This window comes from Symphalangus syndactylus, chromosome 19 (genome assembly GCF_028878055.3).
Source record: "Symphalangus syndactylus isolate Jambi chromosome 19, NHGRI_mSymSyn1-v2.1_pri, whole genome shotgun sequence".
Taxonomy (NCBI): domain Eukaryota; kingdom Metazoa; phylum Chordata; class Mammalia; order Primates; family Hylobatidae; genus Symphalangus; species Symphalangus syndactylus.
In genome coordinates this window covers 61,588,273-61,607,649 of record NC_072434.2, presented here as the reverse complement: position 1 = coordinate 61,607,649, position 19,377 = coordinate 61,588,273, and the positions used below count along the sequence as shown (strand labels likewise).

The window sequence follows — 19,377 nt, the reverse complement described above, 5'->3', positions numbered from 1 at the left end:
TTGTGCAAAAATGAAAATCTATTTCAGTGTAATTTAGGTAGGTATCTTAGCTTTTCCTGCATGGCTGTAGGTGTTAACAACCATTGTCTCATTTATTTAAATTTTAGCTTATTTTAAACATTGGTCTCTATTCAATAATTATAAATGTTGTGCTTATGCTTGGAAAACAGGTAACTGGCTTCCTAATGATGCTTTCATATTTTTATAGCATTGTTTCTGTCATAAGTGAATTCAGGAATACTTATAACACCAGAACATCACTGGAAACTCTATCTTCGTGTGTATGGCCAAAACAACAATATGTCATGAATTGTTATAATTCTGCAGTTTTCAAGTTCAGATCTTTGAAAACCCTAAATAATAGTTCCAGTTACTTTTGAAGATAAGAAACTTACAGTCTCATTTAAGCTATGTATTCTCTTATTTTTTAGCATTAAAAACTTCTTGAGTAACTATCGCATCCCTGATATATCTCTGTGCGACTGAATTTTAAAAGAAAACTCTAGGTCACAATTTTAAATCGTAATTCTTAGGCCCCAGTTTTTTCATGTATATAACAAGAGGTTTCACTAACATCAAATTCTTTCCAATTCTGGAATTCTATGATTCTATAATTTCATCTCTGTATTAGAAAATATAGTAAAATATTTCTATAAGCACTTAAGTAAGATTATATGATGGGATTTATTTCTCTTAATTGGATCTCTTGATTCTTATGTTAAGAATTTGTTTGAAATTATGTACGGTAAGATTAAAAGCAGTTGAAGCTAATGAATCACTTTAGTCTGACCATTCTCTGTTGCTCAAGTCATAAGACCTTCAATCTCTAAATCTGCCACTCACATCCCAGTCTTTGTCACCCCTGCCTCACCCCAGCCTGAAGCCAGGTGAGTCCAATCCATTCAAGAATAAACATGTTTCAAATTGAGTTTTCTTTTTTACTTCTACACATTATTTCCAGAACAATATCACCTATTGATATCAAGCTAAAAATAATTATTTGGTTATCAATTTAAGATCACAAATAACTCTAACAACCTCATGACAGCATTCTGTTGTTCTTAAGGACAAATGGTTATGTATGTATAGTTGTATGATTTCAAGGTATAGAACGTTTATGATTTCTGTAGGATACTGGAATGGGCACCATATTTAATTAGGATATTTGAACCCTCATATAGTTTTGACTTAGTGTGTTTTCATTATCACTCCATTAGGGGAGCCTTTTTAGATATGGTTTTCCTAATAACCCCCCGATGAAACAGTAATACCATCTATTTAGGATATATACACACACACATACATACATACACACACACACACACACACATACATACACACACATATATACATGCATATACACACATCCATGCATATATATGTATTATATTGTATATATATGCATTTTACCTAAAAAGAGGAATGTTTTCTCCTCTGTAATTCCAAATTTCGCCTCCTTTGAGACTACGTTGCTTAAATACGTAACTGTTTTCTCATCTGTAAAATAAGGCAGGTGAATTAAATAATGCCTAATATCCCTTAAATGGCCTGAAAATTTTAGATTGATTACTTTTAAGTAAAGGTAGCCAGTTTGGTTTCATACATGTATATATGTGCATACGTGTGTGTGTGGTGTGTGTGTGTGTATGTGTGTAAAGTAAAACTGGGCCTTAGCCAAGTTTACAAAATTTTGACTAAATTAGTTGATTTGGTATTCTGGAGATAGTTTTAGCTGGTTTTAGCTGCTGGTCAAGAGATTATCCTTTTTCAGAATCTTTCTGTAGACATTTCCTTTTTTAAGCTTCTTCTAGGGAATCTTTTTTTTAAAATTTATTTTATTATTATACTTTAAGTTTTAGGGTACATGTGCACAATGTGCAGGTTTGTTATATATGTATCCATGTGCCATGTTGGTGTGCTGCACCCATTAACTCATCATTTAGCATTAGTTATATCTCCCAATGCTGTCCCTCCCCCCTCCCCCCACCCCACAACAGTCCCTGGAGTGTGATGTTCCCCTTCCTGTGTCCATGTGTTCTCATTGTTGAATTCCCACCTATGAGTGAGAACATGTGGTGTTTGGTTTTTTTGTCCTTGCGATAGTTTACTGAGAATGATGGTTTCCAGTTTCATCCATGTCCCTACAAAGGACATGAACTCATCATTTTTTATGGCTGCATAGTATTCCATGGTGTATATGTGCCACATTTTATTAATCCAGTCTGTCGTTGTTGGACATTTGGGTTGGTTCCAAGTCTTTGCTATTATGAATACTGCTGCAATAAACATACGTGTGCATGTGTCTTTATAGCAGCATGATTTATAGTCCTTTGGGTATATACCCAGTAATGGGATGGCTGGGTCAAATGGTATTTCTAGTTCTAGATCCCTGAGGAATCGCCACACTGACTTCCACAATGGTTGAACTAGTTTACAGTCCCACCAACAGTGTAAAAGTGTTCCTGTTTCTCCACATCCTCTCCAGCACCTGTTGTTTCCTGACTTTTTAATGATCGCCATTCTAACTGGTGTGAGATGGTATCTCACTGTGGTTTTGATTTGCATTTCTCTGATGGCCAGTGATGATGAGCATTTTTTCATGTGTCTTTTGGCTGCATAATTGTCTTCTTTTGAGAAGTGTCTGTTCATATCCTTCGCCCACTTTTTGATGGGGTTGTTTGTTTTTATCTTGTAAATTTGTTTGAGTTCATTGTAGATTCTGGATATTAGCCCTTTGTCAGATGAGTAGGTTGCAAAAATTTTCTCCCATTTTGTAGGTTGCCTGTTCACTCTGATGGTAGTTTCTTTTGCTGTGCAGAAGCTCTTTAGTTTAATTAGATCCCGTTTGTCAATTTTGGCTTTGGTTGCCATTGCTTTTGATATTTTAGACGTGAAGTCCTTGCCCATGCCTATGTCCTGAATGGTATTGCCTAGGTTTTCTTCTAGGGTTTTTATGGTTTTAGGTCTAACATGTAAGTCTTTAATCCATCTTGAATTAAGACAAGCAAATGCTGAGTGATTTTGTCACCACCAGGCCTGCCCTAAAAGAGCTCCTGAAGGAAGCACTAACCATGGAAAGGAACAACCAGTACCAGCCACTGCAAAAACATGCCAAATTGTAAAGACCATCAAGGCTAGGAAGAAACTGCATCAACTAACAAGCAAAATAACCAGCTAACATCATAATGACAGGATCAAATTCACACATAACAATATTAACTTTAAATGTAAATGGGCTAAATGCTCCAATTAAAAGACACAGACTGGCAAATTGGATAAGGATTCAAGACCCATCAGTGTGCTGTATTCAGGAAACCCATCTCATGTGCAGAGACACAAATAGACTCAAAATAAAGGGATGGAGGAAGATCTACCAAGCAAATGGAAAACAAAAAAAGGCAGGAGTTGCAATCCTAGTCTCTGATAAAATAGACTTTAAACCAACAAAGATCAAAAGAGACAAAGAAGGCCATTACATAATGGTAAAGGGATCAATTCAACAAGAAGAGCTAACTATCCTAAATATATATGCACCCAATACAGGAGCACCCAGATTCATAAAGCAAGTCCTGAGTGGCCTACAAAGAGACTTAGACTCCCACACAATAATAATGGGAATCTTATTTGATTCCCACAACATACCTGTGCAGTAGGCATGTCCAATACTATTTCACAGGCATGCGAAGAAAGCTGATAATCATGCACGGCTATTATGAGGCAGAAGGTGGGACCTTTTGTCCTTTGCTATCAATGAGCTATTTCTATTCCACAAATAATTATATACATGTTTCTAAAAGGATTAATGCAGAAGACTTTACCTATTACAATTTCACATCTGGGAGCCTAAATAAGTATTTTTAATTTGATTGAGAATTTCATGCCCACTTCCTTCATCTTGCCATCTTCTTGGAGTTAGAGGACTATAAAAGTACCCAAGAAAGTGACAGACAAAATTGGACATGAAACATTTACCAAGAAATTATAACAATTTATGAGAAATGAATATATGTAAGCTTTGTGTGGCAGGTAGAACTTTGTTCCTACTTTTTACCCAGAACAAACCATAAGTAATACTAGCAGGTAAATAAGAAATCAAAATTATAACCTTCCATCTCTTGGTTTACTTTTCATTGGTTTTTATTCAAGGCTGCCTTCACTGGATTATTTTAATTCTATTTAGAATAATATATTTTGGAAGTGAGTTTTTTTTAATTTAATACAACCCTTAAATTTTAAACATATTACAGTATTGCAATTTTTAGGTAAAAACATAAAAGCTGGCTCTTAAATGTTTCTTTTCATGTTCGGTGGTTGCTGTGTCTTGGCATGGTATCAGAAATATTTGCTGCAAATAGCTTTGGCCTTCCAAAGCTACCTGAGTAAATACCTGGGTAATATGTGCTTATTACCTGGGCAATAAGCACATAAAATACTCTACAGTTGCTTATTTCCAGGAAATGATTATAGCATAACATTGTTTTCATCTATATATTTTAAGATAATGAGCTCTGTTACAAAAGGTCATTAGCATGGTGCAGATCATCTATGATGTTTTGAAATGTTGAACTATTCACCACCCAAATTGATATCAACGTTCACTTACCCAGTATACTGTAATTGTCCTTATGACTTTTAGCAAAATGAGTTAAAAACCCCCTGGAAAAGTGTAAGATATGGAGAGAGAGATGGAAGGTCTTAAGTAATTATAGAAAAATAGAAAAGACCTAGCAGGTAAATCTCATTACGCAAGGTAAACATAACAATATTAATAGTAATTTGGGACTCGTAAGAAGCCTGAAGGAAAGAAACTACAACCACGACCATGGAGGTTTCCTGTGGTTCATTATTTTATATAAATACAGTCAGAGTGATTTGTGTGGCTGGTGTAAATGTCAAAGAAAGCTAGCTTTTAGCCACAGCAAGAAATGAGGAAAACAGGCCTTCTAAAAAAATCTAAAAGTATCTTAATGGAGAGCTCTGAAATGGAAAGTTTATTATTGTCACCATGGTTAAGCAGAAAAATCAGAATTATTATTACTATTTTCAATATTAAAATCATAAGATTTCTGGGTTGGAAGAAACCTAAACATTTTTTTGATTCAGCTTCCTACTTGATATGTGAAAGCCTTCCTTGATATTTCTGCCACCTGTTTCTACAGCCTCCATAGAATTCTGCTTGATTCGTTACTTTCTAGAAGAGACCATCCATCAGAAATTTCTTTCTCTCTCTCTTTTTATCTGTATCATTTTAATGCAAAAGAAAACACAAAAAACACATAAAAATATAGACCTTAATGAGCGTATGAGTTTCTTATGCTACGTTGACAAATGACCATAACTTGATGGCTTTAAATGACACATATTTATTCTCTTACAGTTCTGGATGTCAAACGTCGATCAGTTTCACTAGGTGTAAGACAATGTATGGACAGGTTTTCACTCCCTCTGGAGACTCTAGGGAAGAATCCGTTTCCATGACCTTTTCCAGCTCCTGGTCCTGAATTCCTTGGCTCAGGGCACCCTCCTCCGTTTTTAAAGCCAGGAGTAGCATTTTGCCTCAGTGGTAACATTGCTTTCTTCTTCCTTTGCTTCCAAGGACACTTGCTTTCATTGAGGGCCCACCTGAATAATCTAGGATAATCTCCCATATCAGGATCCTTAACTTAATCACATCTACAAAGTTCATTTTGCCATAGCAGGTAACATTCACAGGTACTAGAGATTAGGACCTGAATATCTTCAGGGCCATTTTTCAGCCTACCACGATAAGTACATAAGCAAGGTTAAGAATAAAACTTGTAACGTAACCCCTGAAAGCCCTTCAAGTGTCTTGTTCCTATCTCAGCCCTTTCCCTTCCCACAAAAGTAATCACTATCCTATCCTGAGTTTTATAGTCATCACTTCCTTTTATTTTATTATAGTTTTTTAAAATAAATGTGTATACTTAGTTACTACAATTTAGTCTTGCTCATTTACCCATAAAAAAATATGGATGAATTTTTAAGTCTGTACTCCAAATTTCCTCCTTCATTTTATTTTTCCTACAGTTTATTAGTTGAAGATGCCAGGGCATTTGAGGTACATGGTTTTCCACTGTCTGGATTTTGAAGATTGCATAGTCTTGGAGAAGTTCATCATGTTTTTTCTGCCCTTTGCATTTTGTGCAAATTGGCTACTGGATCCGGAGACTTAATCAGACTCAGGTTCTATCCCTATGGCACCTATAAGTGATGTATTATTCACTGCAAGATACAAAATGTTTGTTTCTGTCTCTTTTTGTGATGTTAGCAACAGTTGACGTTCATTACCTAAATTTATTAATCACTTGGGGTTGAAAAACAGTGATTTATAATTTTGTCATTTTTCTTCTCTTTTTTCATTCAGTAGGTGGGATATGTATAAAGTAATGCTTTCTCTTATCTCTTATTTGCTTACCAGTGTTACAATTTGTTTAGGAAAAGTAGTATAAATGCTTGATTATTTCTCTTTATTTACCAGCTTTCAGAGTAAATAATTGGTGTCCTATTAAAAAAAATTATAAACACATGTATTCAAACATATTTAATGGATTTCAATCAGTTGCAATTATAATCCTTTCTGAAGCTCAAATTGTCCCATTTTTGTCAGTGGGAACCTCTTTGGGTTGGCTTCTGACATCTTTTTGAATACCTAGTAGTTCTAGATAATATCCTTTCTGTTTGGTGTGACAAAATATTCCATGTTCATTTTAAATATTTTCTGGCTGAAGCCTAGAATCAGATTACAACCTGGGCACTCGAGGTGCTTTCCAGGGTTGGCCATTCTTCCTAGGCCAACATCATCTGCCTACATAAGTACAGAGCTGGGGATACAGACACACACAGACCTCATTGTGTATTTGTGCGTGTGTGTGTGTGTGTGTGTGAATTTATGTATATTTTGGGAATACCCTGTGACCTAGTTTTTCTGTAAATGTCCCTGAGTTTTTAGTTTTGTCATGTAGTTGCTCTGTTTCTTCTTGTTGCTGCTGTTGTTGTTTATGTGAACATTTGGAGAGGTTAAAAAAATTCTACCATCTCTGTTAACTTAGAGTCCATTTGACATGGCAATCAACCAGTGTTCCTCAATACGCTAGCCAATTGCTACCCGAAGAACCACTCTGTTAGGTGCCATATATATGGCATATGGAAATTGAAAGATACAAATTCTCTTTTAGAAAATAGACCTTTTTCCACTTCTCTGTTCTTTCCATCACATTCTGTTTCATTCATTCAATGATTGGAGAGAGTCCTATTCACCCTTCCCTTACTACTCATATTTATGTAGGCAGTTCACAAACATCAAAGAAAATCAAGTCCTGCGTTTCACAGAAAAGTTTACACTGACTGTTGGTTTATGTTATATACTAGGCTCAACTCTGAATATACTGTGCATGTATCTAATATTCTATTCCATACTCAAAATGACATTTGGCACTCTTGAGAAAGTATTGCCCAGAATGGTCTAAAAGTCCAGAAGAAAGTTCCCAAGCAGAACTTAGGTATTTTGGAGTAGCTTTGTCTGTGCACACAATGTTTAATATTTTCTTCTTCTTTTTCTTTTCTTTTCTTTTTTTTTTTTTTTTTTTTTTGAGACAGAATCTGGCTCTGTCACCCAGGCTGGAGTGCGGTGGCACCATCTCGGCTCACTGCAAGTTCCACCTCCCGGGTTCATGCCTCAGCCTCCCGAATAGCTGGGACTGCAGGCGCCCACCGCTACGCCTGGCTAATTTTTTGTATTTTTAGTAGAGACGGAGTTTCACTACGTTAGCCAGGATGGTCTCGATCTCCTGACCTCGTGATCCGCCTGCCTCGGCCTCCCAAAGTGCTGGGATTACAGGCGCGAGCCACCGCACCCAGCCCACAATGATTAATATTTTCTAACATAGAGAAGGGCAGTATTTTATTCAAGGGAAGATATAAAAATAAAATCTTTTTCAGTGGCTCTGTCTTATTAAATTTGCAGCTGCAAGGATGATGATATTTAGCTATCTTCCCAAAGTAAATGATCTGAACTAGACACATTTTTTTAGGATCTCTTTCACAGAGTAAAATATTGGAAGTTTTGATAAAGTTCTATTTTATTATTAGGTATTAGACTTAATATATAGGCAGTAATATGTGTGTCATATACACTCTGGTTATCTTTTGAAATATTGATTCTTTTAGAATAGTATTTGCTTGTCTTATTGTCTAATTCAGTAGTAGTTCTTAATCCTGGCTTGGCAGTAGAACTACCTAGATTTTTAGCAATGCTGATGTCCTAGTTCTGGTCTCTGACTTCATAGATCTAGACTTGGGCTCAGTATCCAAGGTTTTTAAGAGCTCACCCATTGTTTTTAATATGTAGCCTAGTCCTGTCTAGTTAGTTCATAAACTTATGGTATCCATTAAGTTTAGCTGGTTCCAATTAGCACAAATACTAGGACTATTTCCTTTAAAGCATAGTTAAAAAGAAACCAGCATGAACAATGAAAACAAAATAATTACATACATTAATGCCAGTTCTATTGAGCCTGGCGTCAATGTGTAAATTTAACCAAAAGAACAAAACAGAGATTAAAACCACAGATCCAGAACTTGAACTAGGATCCCTAATGGAGATTAATATTTTCTTCAGCAGTCTGCCAGCTGAATCATTGTCTAATTAAATAGTTCAGATTTAGTGAGTTTGCATTTAAAGTATTAGCAGATCTGAGAATGGGTAAAGCTAAAATGAGTTAGAATCTTTTCTATAAATGAGAAGTTAAATTATCATAGTAATTTGATTAAATCATTTTTAAATCTCTCGTGCTAAATCACAGCCTTTAAAGAACAGTTTGAAATCTTAATTGCTGTTTGTGAGCATATCTCTCTGCTATTTGTTCTTGCCTCATTTCCCATGACATCCTATAATATATCTCCTGCTGGGCAAGAGTAGTGGGAAAGGCAAGACTATGGGTAGGGCCGAGGTAACTGTGTAGCTGACTTCAAGCATTTAAAGATATGCCATGTAGAAAAAGGAAATTTATCCTGTATTGTTCTAGTAGTTAGAAACAGGACCAAATGATAGAATTTGGAGACAGATTTAGGAAAATTTAAAGAGGAAATTAATAATAATTAGTTTTGCCTCTTATCAAGGAGAATACTCTACATACTTTTCATATGACTGGCAATGTCTTCGTTAAGAATGCTGTAAAGAAGATGGCTGATGAAGATGGGAGTTTGAATAGGATGTGTTTAGAGGACAATTCATCCCATTTTTTAAGGGAATGCACATTTAGTGTTCTACATTCTAGTAGCATTATTGATTTGAAGAATCCTGAATTTAAACCTGAGTCTGACACATATTACCAGTGCCATGTGTCTTCTAGGGTTTGGGGAGGTAAAATGAGGCCATGTTCACCTGAAATAGGTGCCTAATAAATGGTAAATATGTTATTTTTATTCTGGTGTGTTTTTGGTCTAGTTGGAAAATAGTTATTTCAAGTTTGTTTTGTCACTGTAGAGTGTAATTCCCATTTTCTGCTTCCATCTATTACTCTGTTTTCATGTAGAGAGCTAATTATTAGACCCGGGATAAGTTGGGAAAATCCAACTCATCTCTGTTCCCTTATGCACAAGGTCCATATTGCAGTGTTTTGTGTACCTAGAGACTCACCATAGTGTTTCCCCATACCTCCCATTTTTCCTTCAGGTAGCATTTAAGTGCAAAAATAGAGAGAGAGAAAGAATATCAGAGCATGTCACCATCATCTCTATGAATTTTTTTCTGTCCCTAACATTACCAACCCCTAGACAACTTTAGAAATTATATGTGTTTGTTTCTAAGAGACAGTACCATAGGAGGTGGATGAGATTGTCATGCTGAGAGGAACCAGACTGGAGAGAAGCTGGGTAGGAACAATCCACAGGGAAAGGCCAGGCGTATGTTGGGGAGTGACTTGAGTCCCGCTCCAGGGCACCACTATCAACGCTATTTCCCACTTGGAAAAATTCCTTCTTTTTGCTCTGCCAGGCAGAAATTGAGTCTTGAGCAGTAAATACTTATAAGCAACTTTGTTCCAGATTATTCAAAAATTTTTTAAAGAGGTGTCATTAAACTACCTAATGTTAATAGTGGTCAGTTCACCAGTGATGTGGTGGAATGATTCAAAATGACAATGTAAATGAAAAAAACACTAAACAAAATACGAATAAATTTTTAAGACATGCTACTGGTTATCTATCTTTTAATTACTTTGCCATATTTCATTTTTATTATATATTTAGCCACTTGATTGTAAATTACATTCCCTCTCTCTTTTTGTTCATGTGATCTATGTTTGAATTGTATGAAAGATTAGGCTAACTACATATATCTTAGAGCTCAGCATTCTCAGAGAACTAGAATTATTAAACATGAAGAATCCCCCAAAGACTCCATTATGTGTAATTAACAGATAAACTGTCATCAGAATCAATAAAACGTGCTAAATGATTCAAACTTGTATATAATTAAGCGTCTGCTTTAGAGCTGGAGCTGTAACTTTTATTTTTTCCCCACATCTCACATTTCTCACAAGAATAATTTGGCAACCTGTTAACCCTTTCTTTGCTTGATTGAATTAGATTTTCAAATTATTCATTTAAGGGCAAAGTTCACCTTTACAAATGTGAAAAATATTTCAGAACTCAGTGATCTGAAGACACCATTTGTTTTTCATCAGGGAAGTAGACTCTGTAAGGACGCTTTAATCAACTGATACTAGAACATTAAACATCCTAAAAGGATAAATAATTTATTGTGATTTCTGTATAGTGCTAGATTCAGTGGAGTCACATGGAGTTCTTAGGATCTTAGTCATCAATTTTTTCCCTTCTTTGGGAAATACTGGCTTTTCCAGGCAAGATCAGAATTTTAAACAACCTTCCCCCACACAGCACTAAGATAATACTTTTAATAGATGGCCTTCCATGGTTGTTTGTTGAGTGAATGAATATACAGCTGGATGAGACAATGAATAAAATAGTCAAGACTGTAATCTGTTAAAAGAAAGCCTTCTCTGGCTCAGCCTGAGGAAGAAAAATACACATTTTAAATCATAGATCTTTTCTAATAATTCCCATCTTCTAAGCTAGTATTAGAAATTATGTAGGGAAATTTGGAAAGAAATAGAGATTGTAGAAATGTAAGACTCTGAACAAATCATAGTTTCAAGCTTAGAGAAGTTCAAAAATAATTTAATAACTAATTTTATAACTCTAGTCTACATAGGTTTGCTATTATTATTATAATTACTTATATCTTTTGCTTCATTGCACAGACTCCATGCACATAGAAGATGTTGAAGCCGTTCAGAAGCTTCAGGATGTCTTACATGAGGCGCTGCAGGATTATGAAGCTGGCCAGCACATGGAAGATCCTCGTCGAGCTGGCAAGATGCTGATGACACTGCCACTCCTGAGGCAGACCTCTACCAAGGCCGTGCAGCATTTCTACAACATCAAACTAGAAGGCAAAGTCCCCATGCACAAACTTTTTTTGGAAATGTTGGAGGCCAAGGTCTGACTAAAAGCTCCCTGGGCCTTCCCATCCTTCATGTTGAAAAAGGGAAAATAAACCCAAGAGTGATGTCGAAGAAACTTAGAGTTTAGTTAACAACATCAAAAATCAACAGACTGCACTGATAATTTAGCAGCAAGACTATGAAGCAGCTTTCAGATTCCTCCATAGGTTCCTGATGAGTTCTTTCTACTTTCTCCATCATCTTCTTTCCTCTTTCTTCCCACATTTCTCTTCCTCTTTATTTTTTCTCCTTTTCTTCTTTCACCTCCCTTATTTCTTTGCTTATTTCATTCCTAGTTCCCATTCTCCTTTATTTTCTTCCCATCTGCCTGCCTACCTTCTTTCTTTTCTTTGCCTACTCTCGTTCCTCTCTTTTCTCATCCTCCCCCTTTTTTCTAAATTTGAAATAGCTTTAGTTGTAAAAAAAAAAAAAAAAAAAAAAAAATCCTCCCTCCCCGCTTTCCTTTCCCTTTCTTTCCTTTTTCCCTTTCCTTTTTCCTTTCCTCTTGACCTTCTTTCCATCTTTCTTTTTCTTCCTTCTGCTGCTGAACTTTTAAAAGAGGTCTCTAACTGAAGAGAAATGGAAGCCAGCCCTGCCAAAGGATGGAGATCCATAATATGGATGCCAGTGAACTTGTTGTGAACCATACCGTCCCCAATGACTAAGGAATCAAAGAGAGAGAACCAACGTTCCTAAAAGTACAGTGCAACATACACGAATTGACTGAGTGCAGTATTAGATTTCATGGGAGCAGCCTCTAATTAGACAACTTAAGCAACGTTGCATCGGCTGCTTCTTATCATTGCTTTTCCATCTAGATCAGTTACAGCCATTTGATTCCTTAATTGTTTTTTCAAGTCTTCCAGGTATTTGTTAGTTTAGCTACTATGTAACTTTTTCAGGGAATAGTTTAAGCTTTATTCATTCATGCAATACTAAAGAGAAATAAGAATACTGCAATTTTGTGCTGGCTTTGAACAATTACGAACAATAATGAAGGACAAATGAATCCTGAAGGAAGATTTTTAAAAATGTTTTGTTTCTTCTTACAAATGGAGATTTTTTTGTACCAGCTTTACCACTTTTCAGCCATTTATTAATATGGGAATTTAACTTACTCAAGCAATAGTTGAAGGGAAGGTGCATATTATCACGGATGCAATTTATGTTGTGTGCCAGTCTGGTCCCAAACATCAATTTCTTAACATGAGCTCCAGTTTACCTAAATGTTCACTGACACAAAGGATTAGATTACACCTACAGTGACTCTGAGTAGTCACATATTAAGCACTGCACATGAGATATAGATCCGTAGAATTATCAGGAGTGCACCTCTCTACTTGGGAGGTACAATTGCCATATGATTTCTAGCTGCCACGGTGGTTAGGAATGTGATACTGCCTGTTTGCAAAGTTACAGACCCTGTCTCAGAGGAGCTGTGAGCCAGTATTCATTTAAGAGGCAATAAGGCTAATGCCAGAATTAAAAAAAAATCATCAAAGACAGAAAACGCCTGACCAAATTCTAAAACCTAATCCATATAAGTTTATTCATTTAGGAATGTTCGTTTAAATTAATCTGCAGTTTTTACCAAGAGCTAAGCCAATATGTGTGCTTTTCAACCAGTATTGTCACAGCATGAAAGTCAGTCAGGTTCCAGACTGTTAAGAGGTGTAATCTAATGAAGAAATCAATTAGATGCCCCGAAATCTACAGTCGCTGAACAACCAATAAACAGTAACCTCCATCAAATGCTATACCAATGGACCAGTGTTAGTAGCTGCTCCCTGTACTATGTGAACAGTCTTATTCTATGTACACAGATGTAATTAAAATTGTAATCCTAACAAACAAAAGAAATGTAGTTCAGCTTTTCAATGTTTCATGTTTGCTGTGCTTTTCTGAATTTTATGTTGCATTCAAAGACTGTTGTCTTGTTCTTGTGGTGTTTGGATTCTTGTGGTGTGTGCTTTTAGACACAGGGTAGAATTAGAGACAATATTGGATGTACAATTCCTCAGGAGACTACAGTAGTATATTCTATTCCTTACCAGTAATAAGGTTCTTCCTAATAATAATTAAGAGATTGAAACTCCAAACAAGTATTCATTATTAACAGATACACATCAAAATCATAATAATATTTTCAAAACAAGGAATAATTTCTCTAATGGTTTATTATAGAATACCAATGTATAGCTTAGAAATGAAACTTTGAATATTTCAAGAATATAGATAAGTCTAATTTTTAAATGCTGTATATATGGCTTTCACTCAGTCATCTCTCAGATGTGGTTATTAACTCGCTCTGTGTTGTTGCAAAACTTTTTGGTGCAGATTTGTTTCCAAAACTATTGCTACTTTGTGTGCTTTAAACAAAATACCTTGGGTTGATGAAACATCAACCCAGTGCTAGGAATACTGTGTATCTATCATTAGCTATATGGGACTATATTGTAGATTGTGGTTTCTCAGTAGAGAAGTGACTGTAGTGTGATTCTAGATAAATCATCATTAGCAATTCATTCAGATGGTCAATAACTTGAAATTTATAGCTGTGATAGGAGTTCAGAAATTGGCACATCCCTTTAAAAATAACAACAGAAAATACAACTCCTGGGAAAAAAGGTGCTGATTCTATAAGATTATTTATATATGTAAGTGTTTAAAAAGATTATTTTCCAGAAAGTTTGTGCAGGGTTTAAGTTGCTACTATTCAACTACACTATATATAAATAAAATATATACAATATCTACATTGTTTTCACTGTATCACATTAAAGTACTTGGGCTTCAGAAGTAAGAGCCAACCAACTGAAAACCTGAGATGGAGATATGTTCAAAGAATGAGATACAATTTTTTAGTTTTCAGTTTAAGTAACTCTCAGCATTACAAAAGAGTAAGTATCTCACAAATAGGAAATAAAACTAAAACGTAGATTTAAAAAGAACTGCACGGGCTTTAGGGTAAATGCTCATCTTAAACCTCACTAGAGGGAAGTCTTTTCAAGTTTCAAGCAAGACCATTTACTTAATGTGAAGTTTTGGAAAGTTATAAAGGTGTCTGTTTTAGCCACATGATTTTAATTTTAATTTTGCTTCTTTTAGGTTCGTTCTTATTTAAAGCAATATGATTGTGTGACTCCTTGTAGTTACACTTGTGTTTCAATCAGATCAGATTGTTGTATTTATTCCACTATTTTGCATTTAAATGATAACATAAAAGATATAAAAAATTTAAAACTGCTATTTTTCTTATAGAAGAGAAAATGGGTGTTGGTGATTGTATTTTAATTATTTAAGCGTCTCTGTTTACCTGCCTAGGAAAACATTTTATGGCAGTCCTATGTGCAAAGATCGTAAAAGGACAAAAAATTTAAACTGCTTATAATAATCCAGGAGTTGCATTATAGCCAGTAGTAAAAATAATAATAATAATAAAACCATGTCTATAGCTGTAGATGGGCTTCACATCTGTAAAGCAATCAATTGTATATTTTTGTGATGTGTACCATACTGTGTGCTCCAGCAAATGTCCATTTGTGTAAATGTATTTATTTTATATTGTATATATTGTTAAATGCAAAAAGGAGATATGATTCTGTAACTCCAATCAGTTCAGATGTGTAACTCAAATTATTATGCCTTTCAGGATGATGGTAGAGCAATATTAAACAAGCTTCCACTTTTGACTGCTCTTTTGTATTGCGTTTCCTTTTTTTCCCCGCTAAAGAACCAAATTGATAAACACTGCCCTTTGTTGCTTCCATTCAAAGAGTATCTCTGTGTACCTGTTCCCTAAAAATAAAGTCAGAGTTTAAATAAGTGCTATATAAAAGCTTGTCAGAATGAATTCTAGGGTGCCAAGAGACATTTTGCATATTTAAGAGTATGCAAAGTGTCTCATGGCACATTAGAATTCATTCTGACAAGCCTTTATATAGCTCTTATTTAATCTTAAAGCATCTCCACATCATCCTGCATTACTCAAAATCATCACCTCTATGTCAATGTCATAACAGAAAACTCTCCCCCTATTTTAAGATCATATTAAAACCTGCTAGAGATACCCATTATTTCCCTCTATCAACAATTAAATCATGCGCTTGCTCCGAGCTCATCGGCAAGCTGCAGGCTGTGTGGAGCAGCAGTGGAGGTGCTGACCAGATTTCCTGAATGGGAAGTCAACAAGCAGAGCTTAGAGATCTGTGTGAATTAGGAGAGGGAGCTGTCTTCAAATTCAAGAGGGTTAAACAGCACTGCTGAAAGCAAATGGGCTCCTCTTGCCTTTTACACTCAGACAGGTTACAGCCCTTGCTGCTCAGGGTCAAGTTGTAGCTTCCACTGGACCCTCCTGGAGCCATCACCGAAGTGCTAATAATATGTGCTTTCGTGGCTTCTCTGCCTATCTTGAGGGTGTTTTGTCATTGTGTTTGCCCACCGTATTTCTCACCTTTCAGAGGTGGTTGGTTCTCTAGAGAAGCAAGCTGATGACAGGAAGGCCACCAAACTGAATTGGTTTTAGGGGCATGAGATTACCTAAATGACCAAGATTCACTAGCGAACAAGATAGCTCGGTATTGTATTTTTTACATTTTAATGTCCTTTGAGTGGCAACAGCTCAACATAAAATCTGACATGTTTTACTTTTAATATTTTTTAAATGCTTGGATGGGACTGAAACAATGCAAGATACAAACCTAAAAGGAAAAATCATGTCTGTAATCTTCTAAAGAGGTCCTCATTGTAAAATATGTTAGGCATAAACACACACACACACACACACACACACATACACACACACACTTTAAAGAATTCCTATTAGAACTGTCTTGCTGTTTTTATAATTTAAAATTCTTACAGGATAACTTTTCTGGTACTGACATATTTATCATGGATGCCACAGGTGTAAAAGAAAATAAAGTAGGATTTTGACATTTCAGCATGTTGTGTTTCTCAATACATAAACAAGTACCTCTGACAAATGCATTATATGTTTGTTTTAAGGGATCACTTTTATTTTCACCAGTTGTTTATAAGCGATTTTTTTTTAAGCTAGTGGTCCCCAAATTTGTCTGCATATTGAAATCACCTGGGGAGTGTAAAAAATTCCTGCTCCTCATGTCCCACCCACAGATACTGTGGTTTCGTTGATCCAAGATGTGGCCTGGGTTTTGGAATGCTTACAAAAGATCTCCAGGTGATTCCAATATCAAGACAAGATGGAGAAACACTTGCTTAACATTTTTATACTTTTCTCAAATAAACCAAAAATAATGAACTTTTTAATATTGGTTCTAAATTTTTGTTAGGGTTTCTTTTTAATAACAAGATGAAAGTACTTAATCTTTTTTTCCCTTACCAAACCAATGAAATGCACTTTGTTTTGACCTCCACAAAACATATGAAAAATATATTTTATTTGGTGACTGCCAAGCCACATCTTCCTGTGATATCTCCATATAAAGATGGAGATGGATATCTACTCAAAAACTTGTTTGCAGAATATCTCACAACCTCCCCACCCCCAACCACTTTTTAAATCCTACTCATTTGGCCCATTAATGTGCTTTAGAATTAATTTAGGTGGGATCCAAAACACCCGTCTTTCCCTATTGACAAACAAAAGAGCAACAAAATTAGAAAATTTTCATTTCTTGGAAGGACTTCTCTTACCTATAGTTTTCAAGTTGTTGATTTAGGTGAGAGGTAGAAACGAGATAGAATGCTTCATCCTTGGGCCTCTGCAAAAAACTTTAGGTGCACTTTGCTTATTATAAAATTTAATTCGTGATTAACTTGTGAAAGAAAAGAGAGCTATGCTTAAGGCTTTTGTTTCATCCACAACGGTTTACATCCTGAATGGACAGCACTGTAGACTAACAGATAAGAAAGTGTCGAAGTCAGTGCATCTGGCCTTTCAAATCTCTAAATCTAGCTTCTCATGCCCCCTGGTAGTGTGGAAAAAAACCAAAATGAAACAAGTAGCAGTAGATGGATTGTGTACTGCATCTTATTGTGAAACAAATAGAAAAGAAAGGAATTTCAAAATATAATCCTGCTTTCCCAGGAGTATTTATCTTGTTCTTCATGAAGTTAAAGGTCTGAAATAATGTGACCATCAGGGGCTCAATGTTGCATGTCCATGCCAGTTGGTCCAAGGGCTTGTTATGATGGTAATGACCTACTGAAACGTGAGCTTGGATTGCACAATACAATCGCTACCAGCTCACCCGCTGGGAGAAATATTTTATTATTGTCAAATATCCTCCATAGAGATTTGTTTTGCCTGTTTCTGTTTAAATTAAATTCAAAGCAGAACTGCATTACTATTTCTCTGGAGTATATTTCAGATAAACAACTAGTCTCAAAATTTCGGATTCCTGGCTAGTTCAAATTTGTTTATTAGCAGAAAAATTACAATAGGTGACACCATAGCTGCAGGAATGTTATGATTGCAGCAACACAAGAGATTTACACACTGAGTCTGCGGCCTAAAAGCAAGAACTCCCTTTTTCATTACGGATGCCAGTCAGATTAATAATTAACCATTTCATCTATTGTACAATCTTTAAAAAGTACTAATATAGTCATGTATTGCCATAACATGTCACAGAATTTCAAACATGAGAAACTTTGCTACAAGTAAGAAGTGTTTTTTGATTTAAGATCATAAACCAAAAGTGTATATGTGTGTACATTAGAAAAAGAAACATAGTAGACATAGCAGAGCCCATGAATGAAAATGTTCTTTACGCATAATATATATTTAACAGTATTATTTTTTAAAAGAACTGAAAAGAGGCTGGGCACAGTGGCCCATGCCTATAATCCTGGCACTTTGGGAGACAGAGGTGAGAGGATTGCTTGACCCCAGAAGTTTAAGACTAGCCTGGGCAGCATAGTGAGACCTCATCCCCTAAGAAACTAAATTTAAAAACAAAAGAATTGAAAACAATGTCTTAGAGTATATGGGATTATTTGGACAATTTTGCCAGAAGTCCTATATCACAACTTTGATGAAGGATTCTGAAACAGTGAAGCTTTAGACTACAAATTTTGTTACATGCAATTAAACGAGAAATGGACTTTACTGTGTGAAAAAAAAGTGTTTAGCATTGTGAAAATAATAGCAGCCTGTGTGTTTTGCAGTGTGGTGAACTTTGGAGCGCTGATTTTAGGTAATGCAAACAAACTTTTGGGAGGGGTCGCTAAAAGGGCCTAACAGGAAAACATTTCAGACTATCGGGAGCATTAAATCACACTATTCACACTCCAATTCAATCTGCCATTCTCAGTCGAATTTCACAGTTTTATTGGGAAGTGAAGAACTGTCTGCTATTTTAAAAAAACACATAGAAAGCTAAAGTCACAAGAGCAATTTCCAAAGTGAAGTCTATAGCCATACAAGTGTTAACTTTTTCCCTTAAAATATGGGATTTTATATCATTACAAATGAAGAATACTAGAGATTAATATTAAACACTATTTTGCAGGTATTTTTGTAATAATCTCTCAGAGATTCTTTATATCCACTAGACTTTTATTTTGCCTGGGTCTTCCTTTTGAAATCAAAATGAATTGGCCATCCCTAATGTACCAAATTTGTTCATGCTTATAAATCAAAAGAAGATTTGTAACCTATATTTTTAACTGTACATATAGAAAAAAAGCCACTTTCTCCACAGAAATAAGCAAGTAGTTCAGAGTAATTTCGGTGCTGGTTATTAAGTAAATAGATGTTTAATATGAGTATGGTTTTACACACAAGGAATTCTTTGACACAGGACTTACTTGTTTGGGTTTAATAAGATTTGGTGGTGCTTAAATA

General features: G+C 35.4%; 1 protein-coding gene across 14 annotated transcripts in view; it reads left to right on the top strand.

The window, feature by feature from the left end:
• The window catches only part of ESRRG (estrogen related receptor gamma), a 594,635-nt gene extending 579,392 nt beyond the window's left edge, over positions 1-15,243 (top strand). For all 14 annotated transcript variants that reach the window (XM_063613923.1, XM_063613921.1, XM_063613920.1 and 11 more), the window contains one exon: positions 11,304-15,243. In XM_063613923.1, the coding sequence (XP_063469993.1) occupies positions 11,304-11,548 (245 nt within the window). In that variant the 3' untranslated portion in view covers positions 11,549-15,243. The remainder of the gene's footprint in view (positions 1-11,303) is intronic.
• The last annotated feature ends 4,134 nt before the right edge of the window (positions 15,244-19,377 follow it).